This window comes from Triturus cristatus, chromosome 7, assembly GCF_964204655.1.
Source record: "Triturus cristatus chromosome 7, aTriCri1.1, whole genome shotgun sequence".
Taxonomy (NCBI): Eukaryota; Metazoa; Chordata; class Amphibia; order Caudata; family Salamandridae; genus Triturus; species Triturus cristatus.
Genome location: NC_140590.1, coordinates 101286753 through 101312682, shown reverse-complemented (window position 1 = coordinate 101312682; position 25930 = coordinate 101286753). Strand labels below are relative to the sequence as shown.

At 45.2% G+C, this 25930-nt stretch overlaps 1 protein-coding gene across 1 annotated transcript in view; it reads left to right on the top strand.

The window, feature by feature from the left end:
* Positions 1 to 25930, top strand: part of LOC146808922 (urokinase plasminogen activator surface receptor-like) — a 371935-nt gene that overhangs the window by 304523 nt on the left and 41482 nt on the right. The window contains exon 6 of the mRNA XM_085615725.1: positions 18465 to 18608. Within this exon, the coding sequence (XP_085471851.1) occupies positions 18465 to 18608 (144 nt within the window). The remainder of the gene's footprint in view (positions 1 to 18464; positions 18609 to 25930) is intronic.

Sequence of the window (25930 nt, the reverse complement as noted above, 5' to 3'; positions counted from 1 at the left end):
CCAACACACTAAGGGCCTGATCTGTATCTTGGCAAATGGCATACTCTGTCACAAACATGACGGATAGCCCGTCCACCGTATTGCAAGTTCCATAGGATATAATGGATATGAAATTTGGTGGATGAGATATCCGTCATGTTTGTGACCGAGTAACCCTGTCCGCCAAACTCGTTAACAGGCCCTAAGTGACTATTTGGGATACAGGGAGCACCTCTATGGTACCCTATTGTTGTATTTCTTCATAAATCCAGTACTGGCATCAGTAAAGATTTATTTAGACAAAATGTTGATACTAAACATCATTATTACATATCTTTAAAATGTCTTCCTGATCACTTGCAATGTCTAGCAATGGAATTAGACATGGGAGGGGCATATCTGCTCATGCAGATGTGCCCCCACATGTAATATAATGCACCTTGCCGTAGGGCTCTAAAGCCTGCTGTAGGGGTGACTTACATACTGTACATGCAGTGTACTTGGGCATTGCCCACAGAGAATGGGCAATGTTGTGTTTTTGGAATGGCTTGCACTATTTCAAGCATACTGCAATGGCAGTCTGCATGCAGTTTGTGTGTGGGTTCCTTAGAGTGGCATAATCGATGCTGCAGCCCTTAGGGAACCTCTGTGGTACCCATGCCCTTGGTACCAGGGGTACGATTTACCAGTGACTTACAAGGGTGCTAAAGTCCTTGCCAATTAGGTTACAATTAAGCCTTTGTCTTGATTTTTAAGGAAACATCACTGGCACTGAGACCTGGTTAGCAGGGTCCCAGCGCACTACCAAGCAACAACATCAGTATCATTGAGCAAAAATTGGGGTTGAACATGTCAAAAATTCCTACACCCAGGGTGTCAAGCCAGAAAAGGCTTCCCTGGCTGCCATAAAGTTGACACCCATGCCACAAGAAAAAGATCAATTACGTTCCTTTCTGGGACTAATTGAATACTATTCTAAGTTTGTTAAGAACTTTGCAAGCAAAACAGAATTTTTTTAAATGTTAATGAGAAAGGGTGGGAATTTTTGTGAGACAAAGTTTAATTTTTGTTGTTGAAACAATCAAAGATGAAATATGCAATGAAAAAAAGGGAAATATGCAATGGGGGAATCTTAGTTTCATTCGACACAAAAAGAAAAATGATTGTTATTGTTGGTTGCAAGGGCCACCATCATAGGGGGAGTTTTGTTGCAAATGTATGGTTCCTCAAAGAAACTTGTTACTTCTGCTTCACGCTACTTGACCATTACAGAGCGTCATTACTCTATCATTTAGAAGGAAGCTTTAGCTGCAGCATGGGGAGCAGACTACTGCAGGACATTTGTGTGGGGATGTAAAATTGTGCGCCGCGCCCTGTCCCTGGTGGAACTGGAAAGGGTTCAGTGAGGCTTGCCAGGTTGGCCTCATTGTTACAAGAATACAATTTCAGTATCGATTATATACCGGGATGGAGGAACATTCAAGTGGACTGTTTGTCTCACATGCAATTAGACTAGAAGAAAGTGGAAGGGGAAGCTGTGGTTCGGAGTGAGTGGCAAGAATGGATAATGTTGTTCAGTGGAGTCATGAGACAGTTGATGATTCAGAATGGTCGTGTGCAATAAGAAATGACGAGGTGTTGAAAGGTGTTTTGGAGATGACCATAAAAGGTGGAAGAAGAGAGAGTGCTTTGCTCACTGCTTTGAGGCCTTTTAATCGAGTTACAAATGAATTGTCGATAATTTCTGGTGAGGTGATCATGCCAGATTGTACAGTTCAGTGATGTGCGGAAGAGGCTATTTGCATTAGACCTTGAAGAGCGTCTGGGGCTAACAGGTACAAAAAAAAGGTTACGTATGGAATGCTGGTGGCCAAGAATGGATGGAAACTTAGTGTCATAGGTGGAGCGTTGTGAAGTGTGCAAAGAGGCTCAGAGTTGGGTCTCAAGTAGGATGTGGCAGCTCTCAGGATCCTGGTCAAGATTGGCTTAGTGTTTGCATTGATTTAATAAGTCCTGTGGCAGGCATGGATTGCAGAATTAAATTGGCTATTGTAATAGTAGATGTTCATTCGAGGTGGTTAGTAGTAAGATTTCTGTCTGAGATTTCTACAAGGACTACTATAAGTGTGTTACAGGAGATTTTTAGGGAACAAGGTTTTCCTGAGGTTCTTATCACATTAATGGTACCCAGTTAACTTCACAGGATATGAAGGAGTTTTTCACCATCATGGAGTTGGACACTCACACACAGCATTATACAATCCTCGGGCTAACTGTATTGTTGAGAGGGCAAATCATATAGTTATGTGTGTCTTTCAGTTGGCAGTGGTCAATAGATTGGATTTTGAGAGAGTGGTATTTGATTTGGTTTGGGCCTCTCACAACAGAGAATTTGGTTATGGGACGCATTTCCTTTTTTCTGATCTGAAAGGGAGAAAGCTTGTTACTAAGCTTTACCCTTCCTGGATAAGTGATTTGATTGAGGAGAGGAGTGTGTCAATGCATATTGAGAACTCGGAAATTTGTTCACACTACAAAGTCATGGGCGGCTGCTACCGAACGGGCGTAGCGGTGTGTGGACTGAGGGAATTAAAAATACATTTTAAAAAAACTCACTTACCTGGATGCAGCCGACCGCAGCCTTTTCTCCGCCCTTGCCGTCTTCTTCCTGTTTTCTGTGGAATCAGGAAGCACCCAGGCTCCCCTGGGGCCAATCACAGTGCGCAATGCAGCGTTGTGATTGGTCTGAGTGCCGTGTTCGACGCTCATACAGTGAACGGCACCCTGGGCATGTTCTCCACCCAGGCTGTAATGCAGCCTGGGTGGAGAACATGCACAGTGCACATGATATTTTGGTCAGCCCGAGACGTCCGGCCAAAATGTCATGCGCACTAAGAAGTGCCTACCACTCCTCCCCTAGTCTCTAAACAGCTCAGCCCTGCCCGCCCCCAAACAACTGAGCTAGTACGTTTAAATAATTGATAATAATCTTAAGTTATTACCATTTTGTTTTTCCGTTTTTAATTACTAACTGAGTGAGCAGTGGGGGACGCTCCTCTGCCTTAACGGAGGAGGCGCCACTGGACAAAGTCATTGTCAGAGCGAGGATTTTTCTGGGCGATTGGGTCAAAGTAAGTCCACGTCAATTGAAGAAGGGTCTGAGTAAGTTTGGAGGACCATTTGAAGTGAAAGAAGTTTATCGTTGGCATGAGGCTTTGGACAGTGGTATGTAAGGGAGGAATCATTTGGATGAAAGAGACAGTGGTAATGAGGGATGCAGTGATTTTATGTTGATGAACCAGTGACTGATGCAGAGATCAACATCGACCCTCATATGTCTGGTCCAGGTGGTGATAATCTGAGTGACAATCATAACCAGACCTGGGTGACAGGGATGGAAGCAAGGGTGTATTTATAGACCTGAGAAATACTCAGCAGTCAGAGACCTCTGAGTTTTACAGGTGTTTGTAAGAAGAGTTTCAATCTATTCGGTGTTGCGATAATTGATAATTATTAGTTCATCTGTTTGTTCAAATTATTATTATTATTTTTAAACTTTCATTGCATTTCTGTTTGGATTTTCTATTGTTGTTATTCATGGCTTGTGTTGGTAAGGGAGGGGAATATGTTGTGATCTTCTTTACCAATGTAACTTTAAGGGACGAAAGACTGCCCTTTAATATCCTGAGTAGATTGGTTGTATGTGGCTGTTCCATCCACTGGCAGTTATCAGCCGAATGGTAGAGGTGGCACCATCTCAGGGAGTTGCTAAGAAAATTAACTTCTACACATTACTGGAGAGCTGCCTGCATCCTCATTATAATATATTGCCAACTGACACAAATAAGGGATTAGAATAACGCACTTTGAACAAACCCCCACTGAGCATAATATTTGTCATGCTTATCAGTTGAGGACTAATGACATGTATCTCTTTTTGTCAGCACCATCTGGCACGCTGACCTTCCACGCGCTAGTCAGGAAGGGACACCATCCTGCTCACGTGTGCCTGGAGACAGGGAACCACCCAAAAGTGCGCATGCTCCATCCTGGTTCCTACAGTCAGAGCATGATACTTAAAGTTACATGTGCTGCTTAGGTCCCTGTCAACGCTGAGCCCCTCACACTTATGGGCATAGTCACAAGGGGATTGTCCCAACGGAACTTCACCTTTTTTGACGTTCCGGTGGCGCAATGCCCTGCATCATATATACAAAGTGGCGTTAAGCCACTTTTTGTGACTTAACACACCTTTGTAAATATGGAACCCTTTCATGCTGGTATCTGCATGAAGAACAAGTTACTTACCTTTGGTAATGCCTTATCTGGTAGAGACATGATCTAGCTGTAGATTCCTTATCTTTGAACTCAGATGTTAGGCTGGATCTGGAAGATTTATTTTAGCAGTACCTCTATGCACCGGTAGGTGGGGTTGGCCTACTCCGCGTGACATCGTCAGCGTCATGACATCCACGTTGTCAATATAACCGCCACTCCGGCGCGTTGACGTCAGTACTTTTCATGACTTTCCACGCCAGAAGTACGGAGCCATGAAATGACTGACCATGGTGTGTTAAAAAAGAAGCTGGGGCCCTGAAGGGGAACAGCCCTGACACTAAAAGACAATTCCGCAGTCCGGGGAGGATGGATGAGTTGGTAAGGAATCTGCGGCTAGATCATGTCTCTACCAGATAAGGCGTTAACGAAGATAAGTAACTTGTCCATCTGATAGAGACATTTAGCTGCAGAATTTGAACCTTTGAACAGATACCTAAGCAATGCCTTTCCCGGAGGTGGGCCTACTTAGAAGCATTAAACCATGAAATGCTGTAAGATAGAGCTGCCAAACAGGCCCTCACTGTGAACCTGAGAATCCAGGCAATAGTGTACCCACGTGGCCGCTCGGAAGATATCAGAAATAGAAATACCACGCTGTAGGGCTGTTGTGGTTGCTTTCGCCCTGGTGGAATGGGCGTGAAGGCCTTTGGGAGGCTGCGTCTTTGCCAAGGCATAACATATTTTGATACAGAGGATAACCCGGCATGATATAGTCCCCTTTTGGACAGCACGCCCCTTCTTTGCTCCCGCATACCCTATAAAGAGTTTATCATCCACCATTTTTGTGCGAGCAAGGTAGGACGATAACGCTCTTTTTGAGTCCAGATGGTGGAGACGCTCCTCTTCTTTGGAAGGATGCGGAGGTGCATAGAAAGTGGGCAGAGCAACGGACTGTCCCAGATGGAAGGGAGTCACAACCTTGGGCCAAAAAAGATGCCCTAGTTCTTAGTACCACTTTGTCCGGGAAGACTGTCAGGTAAGGAGGCTGTGATGACAGTGCCTGTAGTTCGCTCACCCTCCTAGCAGAGGTAATTGCCACCAAAAAAGCTGTTTTGATAGTAAGCAGCCATAGTGGACATTGTGCAGCAGCTCAATTTTGTGGAAGTACACCTGGCTGCCAGAATAACTTCGTTGACTTCAGGAGGAAGGTCAAAATCTGTCAACTGTCCCCTCTCAATCTCCACACAAAGAGGCGGAGGGTGGGTAGGTTCGGGTGGAGAGCCCTCTCCTGCTGCTGCGACAGAAGATCCTCAAAAAGGGGCAGCCTGATCGGAGGATCGATGCTCATATCCAGAAGCTCGGGATACCAAACTCTCCATGCCCAATCTGGAACCACAAGAATGACTTGTGCCCGGTCACTCCTGATCTTCTTGAGCTTGTTGAGCAGGAGTGGTATGGGTGGAAAGGCATCCAGGAGGCCTGAGCTTCACTCATGACAAAAAGTGTCGCCAAGCAAGAGCCGCATGGGAAACTTCAATGGGTAAAACTGCTGACATTGCTCGTTCTCTTCGGAGGCGAACAGATCTAACCAAGGCTCTCCCCACCCCTGAAAGAGACTTATACCACCTCCGGATGAAGACGCCACTCGTGATCTGCAAGGCAACTTTGGGCAGAGTTTGTCTGCTCTGGCGTTCAGAAATCTGGCCAGATGTTGGACCACCAGGGAAACTGTTGTCCCAGCTGAGTCCAGAGGCACAGGGCCTCTTGACAGAGAGTCCACGTGCCCACTCCGTCCTGTTTGTTGCAGTACCACATGGTGGTAGTGTCCAGCGCTACCATCCAGTCTCCCTGGTACTGGTACAGGACCTGAGCTAGGATGTGCGTCTTGAACTTCTCCTTTTTGAGGAAGTAGTTGAGAGCTCTCCGGTCCTTCTTTGGGACTAGAAAATAGCAGGCATAACAACCACAGCCTATTTCTGGCCCGGGAACCCTCTCTATAACTCCCTTGACCAAGAGAGTTTTTACTTTTTAGCGGAGTAAGGCAAGGTAATCCTCTGTCAGCCGATTGTACACTGGGGGCATGGATGGAGGGGTAGTGTCGAAGGGGCCGGAGTAGCCCCTTCGGACTATTTGCAATACCCACCTGTCCGAGGTGATGTTTCGCCAGTGGTGGAGATGATGGCATATTCTGCCACCAACTGCTCGTGAATGATCCTGGGGGATCGGACTAGGAAGGTTTTGCAGTGGAGGAGGGGATCGTGGCTTGGCTCGACTTCTGGCCTCCGACCCATGGGGTCGGGGTGAACCACATCCACGGCCCGCAGAGGTTGCTGAACTAATGGGGCCCTCTGGCTGGAATAGGGTTGGCGTGGTTGGTAGCCCCTGTCCTAGCCACCAATGGAGTGAAAAGCAGACAAATACCGGGATGTTGAGGTGAGGCCCAAGAACTTGGATATAGCTCTGGAGTCCTTGAAACGCTCAAGGGCGGCTTCTGCTTTGTCTTCAAAGAGACAGGAGCCATCAAAGGGCATGTCCATAAGATTAGCTTGGACATCCCCCGAAAAGACAGACGTCCTCAGCCAGTCATGGCGATGTATGGCCACCATCGTGGAAATCGCTCTGCCCAGCGAGTCTGTTGTGTCCAAGCCACATCGGATGGCAAACTTCGCTGCATCTCGCCCATCTGAAATGGCTTGGGAGAGTAGAATCCTGTCCACCTCTGTGACTGAGCAGCACTTGTGCAACCGTGTCCCATATCGAATGGTAATAATGGCCCAAAAGGCATGTAGTGTTCACCGATGCAATGCTAGACTGGTGAAAGAAAAATGTTTCTTCCCAAAGTTCTCCAGCCTCTTGGATTCCCTGTTAGGAAGTGTGGAAAGGAACGTACCTTGGGAAGTTGGAGCTTGAAGCACCAAGCTTTGTGGGGTGGGTTGGGCGGTGAGGAAACGTGGGTCGCCCGGTGCAGGGCAATGGCGGCGGACAAACGTTCTATTCGAAGGAACCCCTGCACTGGGCTTGTACCAGGTGCCCAGAAGATGGCCCGTCAAGGCCTCATTGAAGGGCAGCAATGGTTCCGAGCTGGAGACACCAGGCTGCAGGACTTCTGTGTAGGAAGCTGGCTCTGTATATACTAAACCAAAGTGAGGTATAGTGTGCACAGAGTCCAGTGGAACCCCAAAGGTAGGCAGAGGTAAAAGTTAGATAGAACCTTACTCTCTATTTGTGATAGTGTGGTCGAGCAGTAAGGCAGTATCAGAGGACAGTGTTAAGAATTTGTTGTACACACTCAGTCAGCAAATGAATTCACACACTCAAAGACTGAACTTCAGAACAATTGTGTTTGTATAAATATATTCTTTTAGTTATTTTATTTTCTAGAACCAAGCAAGACTGGCACAGGTAAGCAATAAATACTTTACAGTAGCAAAGCAGTTTGTAAACAGTTTGGATTGCAATAGTAAATATACTTTGATTTGACTTACAGTATTGTTTCAGAGATGTGCAATGATTTGTAAATACAGTACATAGACTTGAATGGGATTTTCAGTACAATACCAGGTAGGTTACTTTTTGGATTACTTTTCTTACTCAGAGCAGTATGCCTGGATGTTACCCTGGGACATTTCCTGCAAACAGGTAAGTAAAATCGTTTTTGTTATACAGTGTAATTTTAAAGAATTTCTTTGTTTTCAAACTCCACACTGAGAAACTTTTCCAAGAAAAACAGTCACTGCGCCCGATTCACAGAACTAATCTGAGACAAAATCCTAAACTTACTACTTTTGGTATTCACAGAATGTCTTACTACTTTTGGTTAAACTTACTACTTTTGGTTAAACGTACTACTTTTGGTTGAACTTACTACTTTTGGTGTTCACAGAAGGCATTACTACTACTACTAAATGCCTTCTGTGAATACCAAAAGTAGTAAGTTTTACCAAAAGTAGTAAGTTTAACCAAAAGTAGCAAGCGCATTCTGTGAATACCAAAAGTAGTACGTTTAGGATTTTGTCTCAGATTAGTTCTGTGAATCGGGCCCGCTGTTATCCTACGGTGGAAAATAGTGTTTACAGGTAAGTTACTTACACAGTGTAGTATACCTGGGTACTACCTGGGTACTACACTGGGACATGTTATGATAACATTTCTTATAAAGCACTCGTACACCGATTGGTTTCTTGATGCTGAACTTAAGGTTTTGATGGGATCTCATGTATTTAGTTGTCAACAGAATCTAGTTATAAGCTTGGGTAAATAGCCAAGTCTTAAGAAGTCTACGGAATCTAACAAATTCAGTGCAGGTTCTTATATCTAAAGGGAGAGTGTTCCAGAAGCTGGGGGCCAATACTGCAAACCTGCAGCCACCTATTTGTTTCCGTTTGTAGGAAGGAATGGTTAGAAGGTTCTTGTGGGCAGAGCGTAAGCTCCGTGCAGGAAGATATTTCTGGACAAGTCTGGATATAAATTTTGGGTTAGCACCAAGCAGGGTTTTGAACATAAGGCGACCAACTTTAAATGCACATCTTTGTGGGATGGGAAGCCTAAGTAGCTCTTTCATAGTGGGAGAGATGTGTTCCCATCTGGGTTGTTGGGATATCAACCTTGCTACCTGGTTCTGAGCCATTTGCAGTCTTTAGGTGAGCTAGAGCGGAATGCTAAAGTATAGAGAATTGGCATAATCCAGGTGTGATATCACCATGGCTAGGACCACCTGGATTAAGGCTTCCCGTGTGAGTAATCTCCCTTATCTTCCTCAGCTGAAAGAAACGGGTGGAGGTCACTGCTCCTATCTGAGCTTTCATAGTGAGATCACTATTGATGATCACTCCCAGACTTTTAGCTGAGGAAGAAGGGTTATGTGGGGAGCCTAGTTCACTTGGCCAGAACTGTGTGTTCCAAGGGTTCAGGAGACCACCTATCAGAATCACTTCTGTTTTGTCTGGGTTTAATTTTAACTGGTTGTTATTCATCCAGTCACGGATTTGTAACATCGTTGCCTGGAATTCAGATATCGAATTAGATGAAATATCGATTGAAAACACCAGTTGCAGATCATCTGCATAATTATACGTGCATACCTTCCTATTTTTCACGGAGTGAAGTAAGGGAAGAAGGTAAAGATTGAATAAGTGAGGGGACAATGAGGAGCCCTGCGGTACTCTGCATGTCGTTGCCATTTTAGGTGCAGAGAACTGAGAAAGACGCACTGACTGAGTACGTTCCTCGAGAAATGACTCAACCCAGCTGGACGCCATCCCCTTGTGACCGGCCGTCCTGACACGCCGATCAGGATACCATGATCGACCGTGTCAAATGCCACTGACATATCCAGCAGCACCAAGGCCTGGGGGGAGCCTTTATCGGCTTCCTTTCGAAGCGTATCCAGTACAGTGAGTATTGCTGCCTCGGTAGAATGATCTGGGTGGACCCTGCTTGGTTAGGATCAAGGTAATCCGAGTGCTCAATGAAAGCACAGAGACATTTGGCCACATGAGATTCCAATATTTTGGCCAAATAAGGAAGCAGGGAAATAGGCCGATAATTAGTCAAGATCCCAGTGTCCATACCTGGTTTTTTTAGCAGGGGGACAACTGTTGCTTCTTTAAAAGCTCTCAGAACACAGCCCTGAGTGCCAAGGCGGGTCCGGGGAAAACGGTAAAAACTTCTTTTCAAATATGGGGCGGACAACTGTCCGTAGGCGATCCCGACTTTACTTTCGACAGAAGGTCCAAAAAAGTCTGACTGTCTATTGCTGAGAACTGTTCAAGAGAGCACAGATTTTCCAGCATTGAGGGTGAACCCTCAGGAGCAGGGCAGCGGGGAATACTGGCTTTTATTGTAACAATTTTATCAATAAAGAACGAATTGAGGGAGTTAAAAAAGGCTTGGCTGGGAGTAGATATTAATGTGATTCTATCAGGATTGGATAATTCGTTCACGATGGCAAATATTTCTTTGGATGCGGTGCTGAGCTAACGCCGGACGCGCAAGCAATTAAGGCTCACAGTAGGAGCCAACCAGAAGAGCCCAGAACGAGTGCAGTCTATCGCATACAAGAGCTCCAGGGTAAAGGTATACCCACGTTGGGTAAAATCCCGAAGTTTTTATCAAAAGATAGGCGGAAATGCAGGGTTGAGAAAAAACCCCACGCCCTGAAGAAATTGCCGTGAGTGTACCCAAAGGCAATGAAACATGTCGGCATTTTAAATAGAAGTAGACACACAGCATGGAATAAAATTGTAAGCCAGTGTGTTCTAGTTCACTTTTATATATAAGTTGTGGGGTTTCCTAGGTGCACACAATTTGGCACTACATCTCTTTTTACACACACCTTAGCACTCTTTAGGTTGTTACCCATTTCTCCTCCCTTACACTCAATTTGTTTTCGGAACGAGGGTAGCTGATGATGAGACCTTGAGGCAGCAGGCGAGTACCTTCCTGCTTAAACCTCCCTGGTGGTGCTACCGTGAGGCTCCCTCGCTCCTTTCCTACACTTTTTCACCACTATTGGGTGTTTAGAGACAGACACTTGGGATTAATGAGACTACTGTACCTCGTATGAATTTCTTCTTCTTCTTTTTCTTTTTAAATTGGTGAAATCGTACCCATAAGTAGCATAGATGGTGTGACCACATGCTGTATAGATTGTCTTAAATATATGACCAAGGGTATAGACGTTTGAACGGTTTTTCACCTTGGGAACAGGTCACTTGTTGTATAGAAACGTTTGAGTGGGGGATGACCTGTTCTCTGCCCCTATAGCTCCAATTTGTGTTGTAAATATTTCTTTGGACCTGTTGGTAGAGCTCATGATTTTTGAAGAGAAGTAAACAGCCTTAGCTGAAGAAATTGATTTTTTATACTCTTTCAGTTGGATCAAATAGCTCTCTTTTTTATCTAAAGAGTAGCTGTTTCTCCATTTCCTTTCGGATTGACGAAGTGCTAGTTTTAGGCTTTGTAAATCAGGAGAGAACCATCTTTGTGCCTGATCGAATTGTTCTTCGTGCAGCATGTTCATTGCTGGCCACAGTGAGCCATGCTGTGAGATTTTTCTCACTTGAATTATTTGACGTCTGGTGGGTAGGAACTGTATTTGCTAAGGTGGCATGGAAATGAGTTCTATTAATATTGTGCCAGTTCCTAGCTACTAGTCTTTTTAGACTTGGGGGTTTTACTATAGCAATGTCATTGATAGTAAACTGAATTAAGAAGTGATCAAACCAAATGCAGGGAGAGACAGTCAATGCGGATACTGTAACATTAGCTGTCCAATATTAGCTTTCCAAACAGGTAAGTAAAATCATTTCTGTTAATCGGTACAATTTTAAAGAATTTCTTTAGGTTTTCAAACTCCACTCTTAGAAATTTTTCCAAGAAAGACAGTCAATGTTATCCTAGGGAGGAAAATATGATTATCGTTTTTGAGGTAAGTATTTGGTAGTGGGAGTTGAGGTTCTGGGGGTAGACTCAGGGGTCCCCCAGGGTCACTCTTGTTACACCCTCAGCGGCACAAGGGCGGCCGGGAGCAGAGTGTTGTGGCCCTATGTTATCCAATTGTGGATAGGGGCCTCTGGTTGGTGGCTGCTGACGAGCAGGCCACTTGGTTGTGGGAGCCAAGCTCCTGTACTTAAGCTCAGGGCAAATGGGAAAACAAGCCAGCACAAAAGGTGTACCCTCAGCGGCTCTGGGGCGGCCGGATGCAGAGTTCTGTTTTGGGGTTGGGTGCCCTGTTGTTTTCAATGGGGATTTTCGTTTTTGGTTTTTAGCTGCAGCCTCGATCCAGGAAGACTTCCGGGAGGAACCAGCAGCTGGGCAGGTAAGTTGGAGGGCTCAAGGACGTAGGTGCACCTCAGGTTATTTTGTCCGGGGCGCAGGACGGCTGGATGTAGGGGTGTCTTTTGAGGTCGGATTTCACCTTACTGGGCCACTCGTGGTTTGGGGGGGTCTCCGTTCAGAGGCTGCAGGTGATGTTGAGGAGTCCTGGAGGGGTCAACCCATGGTGGGCTCGGACTCTGGAGCGCTGGGGGACCTCGCTGGGACCAGTGGGCCACTCGGGCCGTAGGCGACTGGTGCAGTGGTAGGTCCAGGCGTCAGGTTTCGTTGTCCTCAGCAGGCTCAGAGTCTATTTTCTGAGTTTCTTTTGAAAAGGGCTGCTGTTCACAGGAGATCCTGTTTTTGTTGAAGGCAGTCAGTCCTCCCAGGGGTTCTGGAGGTCACTGTCGGCAGGACAAGATGATTTTTGGCGCAGGATGTCCGGACACTGCAGACGGGCCGGTAGGCAGTTGTTCTCTGCAGTCTCCTCTACTGGGTGTCTCCTTTCGTCCTTTTTCTTCCTAGGTCGCAGGAATCTGCTTTCTTGGTTCAGGGCTGCCCCCTAAATATTGTATTTAGGAATAGTTTTAGGGGTCTTGGGTCAGTAGCCAATGGGCTACTGACCTTAGGGTGACTACACCCTTGGTGTGCTCACCCCACGTAGGGTAGTGAGCACAATCCCTAATCCTGATTGGGGAGTGCCTGCCATCCGCGAGATGGCATGCACTAAAGAGGATGCTTCACCTCGCCTCCCCCACCTGAGGGGTGGAGTTGGCAGAGGTGGGCACACCTTCTGGGCTAGGCAGTTTTTCCCGCCTGTCTTCACGACGAAAAGACAGGAAGGGGGCCTGCTCCTGTTAGCAGGAGAGGCTGGGGGTTGCATTACAGAGGCTGCCAGGCCTTTGAAGCTCCCCTGCCACAAATGGCTCTTCCTGGCCTGGGGGAGGTGTGAACACCTTAGCCCACGAAAGGCTTTGTTTCTGGGCTCAGGGAGCGAAGGCTTCCACCCTAGGGGTCCAGAAACATGTCTCGTGGTGGCAGGCTAGTGTGTACCTCTCAGGGAACCCACCAGAGGCTGATCGTTTTTCGGGGGCATCTCTAAGATGCCCTCTGTTTGCATTTTTCACTAAATCTCACTCTGGCATCAGTATGGGTTTAATGTGCTGAGAAGTTAGATACCAAACTTCGCAGTTTTCAGTGCAGCCATTATGGTGCTGTGGAGTTCGAAATGACAAGCTCCCAGCACCATATACTCTTAATGGCAGCACTGCACTTAAAATGTCTGAGAATGGACTTAGACACTGCAGGGGTACAGGGCTCATGCACCTGTACCCTCACCACTGGCATAGGGCACCCAGCTAGAGAGGTGACTGATCTATGCCAGGGCAGTGGGTTATAGGCATGGCACACAGGGATGTGTGCCATGTCGACTCTTCACTTTGTTCTGCACCAAAACATGCCGCATGCAAAGGGAGTGTGTGTGTGTAAAGGTACAGGGCCTCTAAGGGTGGCACAGTAAGTGCTGCAGCCCTTAGAGGTCTTCCCTGGTCACAGTGCCCTGGGTACCTGTAGTACCATTTACCAGCGGCTGACCTATGGCCAGAGATGCCAAATGGGGTAGTTTTGGGGAAAGAACATGGTCCCTGTGAACCTGATTGGCAGGGACCGAGGGCACATCAAGTGAAAGTGCATCAGTAGTCTGGCAAAAAGTGGGGGGGTGTTACTGCAACAGAAACCACTTTCCTACACACTGTCAAGATGTCAGTCTTGACTGCCACCATAGGGAGCTGCAGGTCCAAGACCTCCGCAGCCCTACGCAGCACCATAGTGAACGACGCCTCCTCCTCCGTAGCCAGGTTAGGTGGAGACTGCTTGCCGGAATCTGGGGAGGTGTCCAGACCACTGGCATCACCCAGGTCCTCATACCAGTCCATGGCGACATGGCTCGGTGACAAGCACCGCACAGCTTGAACCCAGAGGTCTTCTTGCTAGACATCCCTAGCACACCAAAAGGAGTCGACAAAAAGTATCAGATAGGGGCATGCAATGGGTGTTGCTGTGGGCTTTCCACCGCAACACCCATTTCTTTTTGATGCTGCCCCAGATTTACAAGGATCTGCAAATCTGAGGCAGCACCAAAAACTAACGCTATGTAATAGCAGGCGTTAGAATGGCAAAACGAGGAGAAATACTTTTATTTCTTCTCAGGTTTGCTTTTTCTGTGTGTGCTGCATTGATAGAAAGAGAAAAATTTCATTAATGATTGTTTAGGTGCAGGAAGATGACCCTTCCTGCACATAAACATTCATTAAATAATGGCAATTTGCAACTTCTATGTGATCTGCAGAAAGCAGCACACATAGCAAGTCGCCATTATTGATTGTTTATGCGCAAGAAGGGACACCTTCCTGCACGTAAACAATCATTCCCTGCAACACAGGCACCCTTGCACTATGTTGCAAGGGTGTCTGTTTTGGCGCTAGTCAGCTATTTTTAGTGCCAGTGCTAGGAAAAACACAGAGGTGCGCTGTATTGTTGTAAATATGGTGTCTCTCTGCGTTTTAGAAATGGCGGAGCGTGGTACAGCAAAAGTTGACGCAGCGCCGTGCTCCGTCATTACCTTGAAAATATACCCCTCAGTTGCAAACGATTGGCTGTGTCAGTCTGAGAGTCATCATGTCCTCCCAGTTCATTCTCCCATTGGACATCTCTGGCTGCTAACGCCTGCTCTATTCCACAGCAGGTGAATTGCCACAGCTGAATACCATTTTGAGGTCTGGTGTTTGCCTGGATCTGATATTTACTAAAATGTTGCATCATTCATATTTTTCTTCTGTCCATTAGAGCACAGGGCAGTGGGTCAGCCCTCAACAACCATTGGCAGATTTCATTGTGGGTGACGGCATTCAAGAAGCATCCTTACACAAAGTAGTCCCTTCAGGTGAAGGTGGTGCTAAGACAATGTGTAGTTTTGTAGAACAAACCATTGTTTTTCCCTATATTTTTTATATATTGGCAAGTGCAAGGCAGTTTCCCCAACAACAGCTTTACAAAAACCTTTAAAAACACCCACCAAGCATTGGCAAATTCAAAAGGCTGACAGACAATGCCATATCTCTTAGCTTTGCCAAAGCTTGTTTATTCGTGACTTCCTGCCGGAAAGAAGGTTTGAACTCAGCTCATCTCCATTTCTAAAGTTACACAGTGGAGACAGGGCAAGTATTATCCCATCTTTAACATGCAGAAAGGTTATTTCTGCTAATTAACCCTATAATTAAAACCCATTTTGCAACTGTACCTATCTATAAACTGTTGCTCTACCTCCGTGTTCCATTTTGTGGTTTGTCTTGTTGTGTGTGTATTATCAGAGTGCCCCATTTGTTTGGGTTACGTTATATGTTTAGAAAATTGGCTCTGGAGGTCAACATGGCTGCAGCCCGCGCAGCTGCTAGCAGCAATATTCTCCACACCAAAAGGCATAGCTATTGATGGTGCAGCACGTGTAGTGGCACCAGGGCCCGAGGCCAGAGCGACCCTTTTAACCCAGAGTATTTCTGTATTTTACCATCCGACCACAGTTGAGGGGGGCTATATTGCATGCTTCTGTCCATGGAACCCTTGCTGAGCCACTGCTCCCGCCTTGCTCTGTCTTTCATTGGTTAAACCACCTGGCCCTAGACCGGCCCTAGTTCTGCTTATCTCTTAGGACTGGTTTGTAGCCCTTTATTTTGTCTATCCTATGCTTTCTCAACACTTCACTTTGTTTTTTCATCATCTCTGTTCTCCACATTCTTTCCTTTTTGATCACCCATTGGTAACACATGTTCCTGATTTCCATCCTTGAACTGGGGTAACTGACATGAGCTTATTTAAAAACCCTTATTTATGCTCCCTATTCCCACCTCTCATTTTACCATATCTCAGGCCAACTCCTCCTGGTGGAAAAGAGATGACCCAAAGGCCCTCTTTATGTATGTAATGATTTTCCTTGTTACATGATCCAGCAGACAGCTAAGAGATTATAGCAAGAATTATTACACTGCAAATCTTCTCCCTCCAGGGTTTGTCATTGACGGTAGCCAACACTAGTATCCTTCCCTACAAAGGTAATTGCTGACATTTAATTTAATAATACATTGACCCGTAGCCTTTGATACAAAGAAAAAAACAATCCACCCCTTAAGTACCTATTACCCATATGCATTTCATAATCAATATGTCAGGCCTACTGCATTTGTCATAACTTTTCATAATAGGTCAGATCTCTGGCATCAGAAATTCTTTCCCTAGTGAACCAATCAGGCCTCTAGCTGTATCACTAGTGATGCAGCGGGGTTTACCAGCTCGGGTTACACACACACCAATACTCACCTGGGCCCATACACATTCACACAATAAGCTAGCAAATACCTGCTGGGACTATTATATGCATCTCTCCGAATGAGACTTTATCAGACCTACTCTTACTGATCCTGTCTCATTTAGAATAATTTCCTTTGTCAATGGATCTGAAAGTAGTTAGAATTGGAGGAACATTTACATTAAACTTTTATTTTAAAGGACCACAGACTCGGAAAGAGTTTTAAAAGTTTATCTAGTCAATTATTTTTGTGAGTCAATACAAACACAAATCAAAACCCCATTTCTCCATCAGGAAAGAAATTTCAGTTTCCTTAAATCAATTTCACAGTTTAAAATACTTGTAATGACAGCACCTGGAGGGGGAGAAATGAAGAGCTTCACAGGGACATACTACACAGAATTATATGTACCTAGAATGATGCGAGGACCAGGACAGCAAGTCAAAGATTTCGGGACAGCATCAAGACAGGATAGGTCACCCCTTCTAGTGCAACGCCAGCGTCGCACCCCTCTCTGGTACTACTCTCTCCGGCTCGCCCGGACCCCTTCCTAGATGTGCCTCCTCTGTTGTTTCTGCAGATTTTCCCTAGTGTTGGATTCTTCGTTCAGCTCACGGGCAGTATGTCTGTATAGCATCTGACAGCATGTCGGCATGGCATCTGTGTCTAACTTATTAACCTACCTCTTGTTATACTATTTCTTGTGTATGATCCACCCCCAAATGTTTCAATCTTGTGTAAACCCCTAACTCTGATTGGGCCAGGCAGTGGGGAGAGGTCATCACACCATTCTAAATGTACTTAATTTCTTTAGTCCCATTGTCTAATTTCCCGTCCCTTTAAGTTTACTTCCACAAGCTTTATTCCCACCCGCATTTCACAAGTAGATCAGTACATTTGGGCAACTCTGTTTGATTAGTTTCCTTCAGCAGGTTCAGGAGTTGACTTTCCCAGGCGCTGGTGAAGTCCACGGCCCTGGCAATGGTTCAATGATGACATTAGAGTTCAAATTGTGTCCAGCAGCGCGCATGCGCGTCCAGCAAGTGGGTAGGGATTTCAGTCACCCTCCAGGGCCCAAATATGAACTAATAATAAAATCCAAGAAAAACATATTAGAATACGGTAATAAATTATTCACTTTACACCGCTTATGCCTACTCTAATCCCATTTACTTAGATATATCTTCAGCATTAAGCATTTAGTAAAACTTGCAAGGTTTAGTTGTTGCATAACATGCGCATTAACATGTGAGTCTCAAGCGGCTATTTTAAAAGCTATTGCGCCGCTACAAAGTTTCCCACCAAGCGACAGAAGGTGCCATACTACATAGAAGTAGTAGATGCATCTGCGTTTTGGCGGCCATTTTTAGTGACAATCAGGTTACTGGTTAGTAATACACATATGCAAGCTTCCCTTGGATGTGTAATAACGAATGACAATGTAATATTAATATTCACGGACAGATTGGTTACATTATTAATTATTATTCAAGAGGATTGAATACAAGCAATTTCTTTATTACGAAACCTTGCTCCATCACTAGCTTGTCATTATAGGCAAATCAGATTTCTATGTTAATTATAAACCTTCCCACAAGGTAACCGTAAGGTACACCATAATAAAATTACAAATATGTAAAACATGCAGTTGGAGACTAATAAGGATTAGAATAGTGTAAAAGTGCAAGCCATCTGTCCCCATGGTTTGTTCGGGAGAGTCACCAATACCAAAACCCTTGCCTACTAAGGAAATCTGCAAGATGCCATGTAACAAAATACCTGCCTCCAGGCTTTAGCACAGTGTAATACCAATTTTCTTATTGATCACAGTTCATAGGATGTCAATTTCATTAATTCTGCTAAAAAGGAAAACACCAAACTTGACAATGTTACCTATTGTTTTCTGGCCTAGGATGGGGACTCTGTTTTGCACACATTCGTGTTACCTCTTCACGAGGATATGAGTTTGATTACGGTGAAAATTTATAAAAGGCACAAAATGAAATATGACTAAAATGTTGTTCTTTTTAGATTTTCAGAACCAAAACCGAACTTTGAATGTTCTCAAGTGCTTCAGCTGTGAGGATAGGAGCCCTGAGTGTTCCTCGCAGAATCAGACCATCATCGAGTGCTTCGAACCACTGTCGCGTTGTTTGGAATATGTGAGATATGGAGGTGAGGAGCTGAGGCAGAGGATTGAGATCTGACTATCAGGGTGCTTACACTGGAAAGGAAGTCATAGCCCTCTCATCTCCATCCCTTCCTGGTGCCTGTCAGTGCTGCGGAAGGCTTGTCACTGTGTCTCTTCAATGTCTCCTGGTGTCTATCATTGTGGACGAAGACATTACCCTCTCCCCAACACCATACTGTCAACTCACCCGCCTTGGTCTTCTTACTTAAGTCACCTGCCTGACAAACCAAATGCCTCCGTAGTTTTTAATGAGGTCACCACTTTTCAAACATATACCTCCCAAATAAAACATTCATTCTCCATTCAGCTTAGTTGGATCAAGCTTTTGAAATGCCTGACTTCACCCCAATTTTGAGATGCCAGGTATGCAGCACATCTCCAGATCCCTATCTTTTGCCAGTTCATTCTCTCCCAAAACATTTAATTGGAGTTTCAAGCCCATTCCTCTGTCCTTTCCCTCTCTGAATTCCTGTCACTAGTGGTGAAGGCCAGTGTTTCTCCTCTCCATCCAACCCAAGTGCTCAATTCCATGTCTCTGGAAGTGTAGTTGTGTTCCTCTCCTGCTTATATACATGCCCAGCACTTAATTCACAAAGCGTTTCTTTGTATGTGTCCCTTAATCCTGTTTAAGGTGTGAAATATTCCTCAGTAATTTTCAGTCCTGATTCACAAAGGTGTTTCACTGAGCAGTTGTAGCAGCTTACTCAAGACCTAGTTGGGACTTACTCAATAATTTTGAGGAGTAAGACATGCTTACTCACACACCGAAACGTCAAAGCTTTTTTTCACAAGTAATCTTACCTTACTTCTGGAAATTCACGAGAAGTCATGCCTAATACTGGATTGCGACACAGAAGCTCACCATGAAAGTATATGATCATCACACTCCAAAAGGTCCTGCCAGGTAGTGCTGTAACGAAACCTGCAAAGTGCATGGATGGTGCTCACCACGCTTCAGACCCAGTCAGGAGCTCTCTGGCCCCACTATTCACACTGCTGGAAGGGGGCCCCCGCGCTGCGGGGCTATTTTGACACCACTGCAGCCAGGACGACCAGCCATGTAAAGTCATGTTCTGCCTTTCCCGCTACCTCAAACCTGTAGGCCCCATCTTCACACTATCTATGCTCCATCCTGCACTGACGGTAGAAGCCTGAAGGTAGGTCTGCCTGAACGGACATCACATCTGAAGGCCTTTGGCACAGCTGATAAACACATTGCGGTAGGGCCAGTCCAGAGCTCCCCAGCCAGTGAAAGCATGCACACATACAGGGGACCACCTCTAGGCAGGTGGGGTGACTGAAGTGAGTTGTTGAGGACCACAGAGGAACGCCTCACAAGAGCGGTGCTCCAAGCCTCGCTTTAGAAGTGGTCACAATTTTGATTTACAAATGCCTGATATGCATTCCACCACCTGCTGAGGACTTGTAGCACTGCCTACAGGTAAACCTAGCCATTGAACAGTGAATTATTCTCATAATTAATGTACAACACGTTTTAATAATAATACTTCTGTTTATTTTTTGTTGGCCTGTGTTAGAAATTGGGTCCCAAGTTGACAGAGGTATACAGCCTAAATTAACCTGTGCTCACCTTCTGGTAGCTTGGCACAGAGCAGTCAGGCTTAACTTGAGAGGCAATGTGTAAAATATTTGTGCAGCACTTAATACAATAAAACAGTGAAGACACCACACAAAATATTCCACACTAGCCTAGGCAGACAGAGCTAGATTTATTGAACAAAACAAGACTAGAATGACACAAATCCGATAAGCAGAACCGGAGTTATGAATTTTGAAAGAATATCTGCAAATATAGTGTTTAAAAGCATAAAGTGCCAACCGGGGCTATCTGGTCCTGCTTGACCAGGGTAAATCCAAATGTTCAGGCTGACCGCGATGGAGCGTGGGTCGGATACAGGGACCGACCTTGTCCCACTGAAAACGTACCTTGGTTGGAGGATGTGCCGAGGGCGGGATTGTTCGTAAAAACCTATTTTCCTCACTAGCTAGCTTCGTCAAATTGTCAAACCCCCAGAGCCATACAAAACTGAGCTCACCACCTTTGCATTATAAATCTGTAAGGCAGGACTTGCTGGTTTCTTCAGAAATGTTCTAAATTCTTTATTTGGGGCTCCCGCCAGTTGTCGATGTTGTAAAGACTTTATATCAATATGAGGCTTCCATGACAACTTTTTCTCCAAGGGAATACCTAAGTACGTAAAGGCGCCCACTTGCTCCAGTGGTACCCTTTCCATAGTAATCTTGTCCCTAAAAGATCGATGCTTGTTAAAGATCATGAGTTTGTTTTTTTCTGTATTAATCTCTAGCCCTCTGAGCTTGCAGAAATCTTCAAATGAGGACAACGCACGCTGTAACTCACTGGGTGACTTGGAGATAATGAGTGTGTCGTCAGCAAACATTAGGTTAGGGACCTTGGAGCAGGCTAGAGTCGGGGCGTCGGTGGCTGTGAAAAATGTAAATTTGGCAACTTCATTGATGAAAAAGGAAAACAAAGTTGGGGCCAAAACGCACACTTGGCGCACTCCCTTTTCAGCTGGGAAGGGGTCAGTGTTGTTCCCTTGTGTGCCCCAACGTATATGGGCCAAATTATTCTTGTGAAGACGAACGAGAAAAATTAAAAGATCCATCGGTATACCTAAGTCCCGTAGCACCACCCACAACTTGTTACAGGATACTAGATCAGAAGCCGATTTTAAATCGACGAAGGCGGCATACATGCTGCCTTCGCCGAGTACCACTATTCACAAGTGTAACAGGACAAATCTAAAAACCTGGTCGATAGTACTTATGTGTGCACGAAACCCTGCCTGAAGAGGAGTTAAAATATCATTGTCATCTATCCACTCTTGTAACTTGCCAAGGGCAAGGTATGCCGCCACCTTTTGGATAGGGTCAATAAGGCTAATGGGCCGGGGAGAGATCAGTCCCCCTTCTTGTAGACCGGTATAATCTCCTCCCCCTTCCACGAATATGTAATGGGGCGCCCTGAGAAATGGCATTTGCCATCAACATAATGTACCTACTCCACTTCTCCTTGTCATAAAAGAAGTCGTCAGCGGGGACACTATCAATGCCTGGGGCTCTTCGTCCAGTAATTGCATTGACGGCCACCGTTACATCTGCTAATTCAAAAACCAGGCCTGATGGATAGCTAGGAACCTGTACTAGGGGTTCACAATCCTCGTTAGCCTTAATGCAATACTAGAGGGAGAAGTGTTCAACCCATGACCCCAGGGCAAGATAATTATCAGGGGGAGTGGGATATGCACCCCTACCCTACCCCATTTAACAAGAGCCCAAAAATGTTGCAGACTACGCCTAGTGCATATGGATTTCAGTTCCTGCCATCTACCTGCGTCCCACTCTTTTTTTGCTTCTACCTGGCAGTTTTATAGGCGTTCCTGGCGTTCCTAATTGCGCTAAGATTTTTACTTCTAATAGTTCACCCAAGGGATCTACGAGCTTGCCTACATTAATTAATCAAGCAGTTGTGTTGTATTTGGGGATGCTTGCCTCCGCTGTTACATGGTCTCTCGAAATGTAATCGCATTTTATCAAAAAGAGATTCATGAATTGTGGATGTTAAACCTACCGGAAGATTACTATTACGTAGCGCCTCTGTCACGGCAACCGCAACATCCACGTCCCTACTGATAGAGGACAATGTGTCAGGATTATCCATTATTTTGGACCACTTAAGTCTCCTCATATCGTTACTAACCAGTAGATCTCTAGTAGATGTTATGCGAAAGGGATTTGAGGGTTCTTCCAAATGCAAGAGGCAGATGTTTGATGAAAGTGGGTTATGGTCGCTCTCCAGTCGCTCCACCGCCATGTCCATAAAGGTATGCCATACGTTTAGATCAATAAAGAGATAATCAATACGACTGGAATGGTGGCCACTGCTGAAGGTACTAGCCCCTTTTCTATCAGAGGCGGTTCTACCATTTGCCGCCCTGATGCCTCTTGCTAGGCAGAGTGCTTTCAACTGTATCCCAGCTTCTGTCTATCATTTTACCAGAGATCGCTCCAGCTTGGGGATACTCCAGGCGGTGTCCACTTCCGCTGTAAGGTCACAATCCTCACTGTCCAGAGGCTCAAAGGTTGTGTTAAAATCGCCAGCTAATATAGCTACGGATTCCCCTGACCTTCATCGACAGCCGCAACGGTGTCTGATTTCCTCCCGCCGCTAACCCCTCTTGCATATATGTTATAGATGTCAATATTGCCATGCGGGGTGATCGTCAGTCAGACGGCTATAATGTCAGAACTCCCCGTCGGGAGTTCCGTAACTGTAAGGCCAATTCCTTGGCTAATCCAAACAGTCAGCCCCCTGAAGGACAACCCTTTCCTACGGAGATGGCCAGGGTGTAAAAATGTAAGTAGCCAGGGCCGAAAACTGGATCTATCGACCAGGCTTCCTGGAATAAGCAAACGCCATGTTGTTCAATAAAGGTATTCCAGTTTTCAGAGGCAGTCTTGGACCTGAACCCTGCACTGTTCAATGACAGTATGGATGTTTGGTGTTGCAAACCATGAACTGTTGGTGGAATGCAAGCCCTGGTGTCCAAGATCCCTGAATATGGTCTCGTAAAGCTCCATCTTGTAATGTCGCTTGTATGCTCTGGACTAAGAGTTGTACTTACTGATTGGATGATATTGCTGCCTGGCTGCACCAGTGGTAGGGGCTGCTTATAATGCAAGAGGGGGAATGCAGCTGTCAATCTATTTCCCTTAACGGTGATGACCTATTAGCAGAGGGTTGGGGAGCTGAAGGATTAACCAGTGGGGTTTCCTCAGGAAGAGTGTGCTTGATGCAAATGTTAGATTTTTTTTGTCATCATAAAACTTTATTTATCTATAAGGCCATAAAAGCACAGATAAAAATACAATACAATACATTCAGTTCATAAAAAATACCCATTGCTCTGCATGAGGCACCAAATAGCACATTGTGGTGAGAATTATAAACATATTGCTTGACTTAATCAAGTCATCCTCTCGCCAGTCACAATAAAGCGAGAATTAACCCTTAGGTGTTTAAACCATAAAATACTTGTGCAATATACAAACAGCAAAAAAACATTTCGTTGAGCGGAAGATGTGATACAATAAAGTACATGTGCTATGCAAAGAGTGAACATCACTCAACTATTAATGAGTGGCACTAATGTGCTTGTGATATACTCGGACAGCATAAAAGCACATGCATTATATAGAAAAACAAAATCAATTGAATGCACAAGCCATTCCAAGACGGGAAAAGGACCATTCCAGTGATCCTAAGAAGTTCTGCTATTCCACATGCCTGACTTTAATATGGAGGAGCAGCCGGTGGATAGATGTCTCAATAAAGTGCCTTTGCATACTTCAGTAGCATCTTGGATTTTGGTTAGTTCCTAAACCTCAGTCTTTAAAGTGCATGTGCAAAACCTGTACCGTACGAGGGCCATTAAAATGGCCCAGAGACATTTTAAGTGCAGTCATGGTGACCCTCATCTAGCAGCGTTCGCTGGCAGCTAAAGTATAAAAATATACATAAAACAATTTATACAACACATAAAGGATTCTTTAATAAAATCGTCAGGTGAGTTCATTGATATAAAAATACCAAAACACAGAGCCCTATTTACATAAAGTATAATAGTGGACCTGCCCCACCTATGGGTTCGTCTTTCAAATGGCCTTTCGGGTGCACCACATAGAGAATAAAAGACGTGATATTGAGAACACGATGGGTAGGTGGGTATCGTATGTCAATAGCCTGTATACCTCACAACAATGCCTGGACCCCAAAGTCCTGCATAGCTGGAGCTGCCATCGGGTCCTTACCCTCTTATAGCCTTGGCAAAAAAATAACACATTAATTACCATTTCTTCTGCATGATTGCAGGATGGGCAGCCCAAATTGGAAGAGCCCGCCCTCTTATTTGTAAAAGTACGCAACGGAAACACCCCATGTCTAAATTGCAAATTTAGTTTTTTGGACAGGAGCGGCTGAATGTCATCTAGAACCGCTTCCCATCTTATAATTGTCTTTTACTTCCATGAATCCTAGGGTCAGTCGGCCACATGTGGCCCTCCTGTATAACTGAGCAAGTTTGAGTTCTCTGTAGCTCTCAATTAGGACCCTCCTTGGAATCGCCATGCAGGTTTCTTCGGCATAATCCCATAGGTTCCCCCTACCCATGGCCTCACAGGAGAATCTAATGTGTGTCAGCCATGGTAATTTATTTGCTCCATGTAGGCTCAAAACTTCTTTCAACTCATCCCTGTATGCAACTAATTCAGGAGTATTCCACAGACGTCGCCAAAATAAAAGGGGTCTAAGAGCGTCTTCCTCTGCGACAGGTCTACTACCACCATCCATACGGAGAGGTGTTAATGGGGTGCTAGAGGGAAGACCCAATAATTGCCTAGTGTAGGAGTTCTCAGTGATCAATAACGAGCCGGATGGGTGATGACCCCATATTTCAGCACCATACAGGGCAGCACCCCTGACTTGAATTGTATAAATTTCCACTGCCGGGACAACAAATGTATGGGTACAACTCCTATAGACCTTCATCAGGCCCCCGTTGTCTGGGCCAACTTTAAACTTGTTTTTTTAATTTGCGCACCCCAGTCCATGTTTTCTGGGATTGTTAACCCGAGGTACTCAAAAATGGACACCCTCTCGAATGATCTTCCATCTAACCGGGGGTTCGGCCTAGTACTTTTGCTTGCATTAAATACCATATACTTGGTTTCCTGGAGGTTTATCTCCAGACCCCGGTTTCTGCAAAAGACACTACAAATATCAAGGGATTTCGAAAGCAAGAGGGTGTCGTCAGTGAACATCATGGCTGGCATTTTTCTATTCGCTAGCCTGGAGCATCGATGTCCTAGCCAGCTATCAATGACTCAACTAAGCCGTTGATAAAAAGGCGAAAGAGAGTTGGGGCCAGGACACAGCCTTGACGGACACCTCTTTCTACCGGTAGGGGGGGGCCTTAAGTTCTCAATTTTTGCCTTTCCTAATTTGGGCATAATTGCCCACGTGTAAGCATTTCAACTGACGGCAAAGGTATGCTGGAACTCCCATGACCAATAATATTGCCCAAAGTTTATCCCTCTGCACCAGGTCGAAGGCAGATTATAGGTTTACAAATATTAAATAGAGGCTGCCACCCTCTATGCACACTGATTTCCAATATAATAGCTGTAGCCTAAAAATTTGATCAGTTGTAGAAATCGTGGCTCTAAACCCGGGTTGGAGGGGACTGAGAGCATTATGCTCATCCAT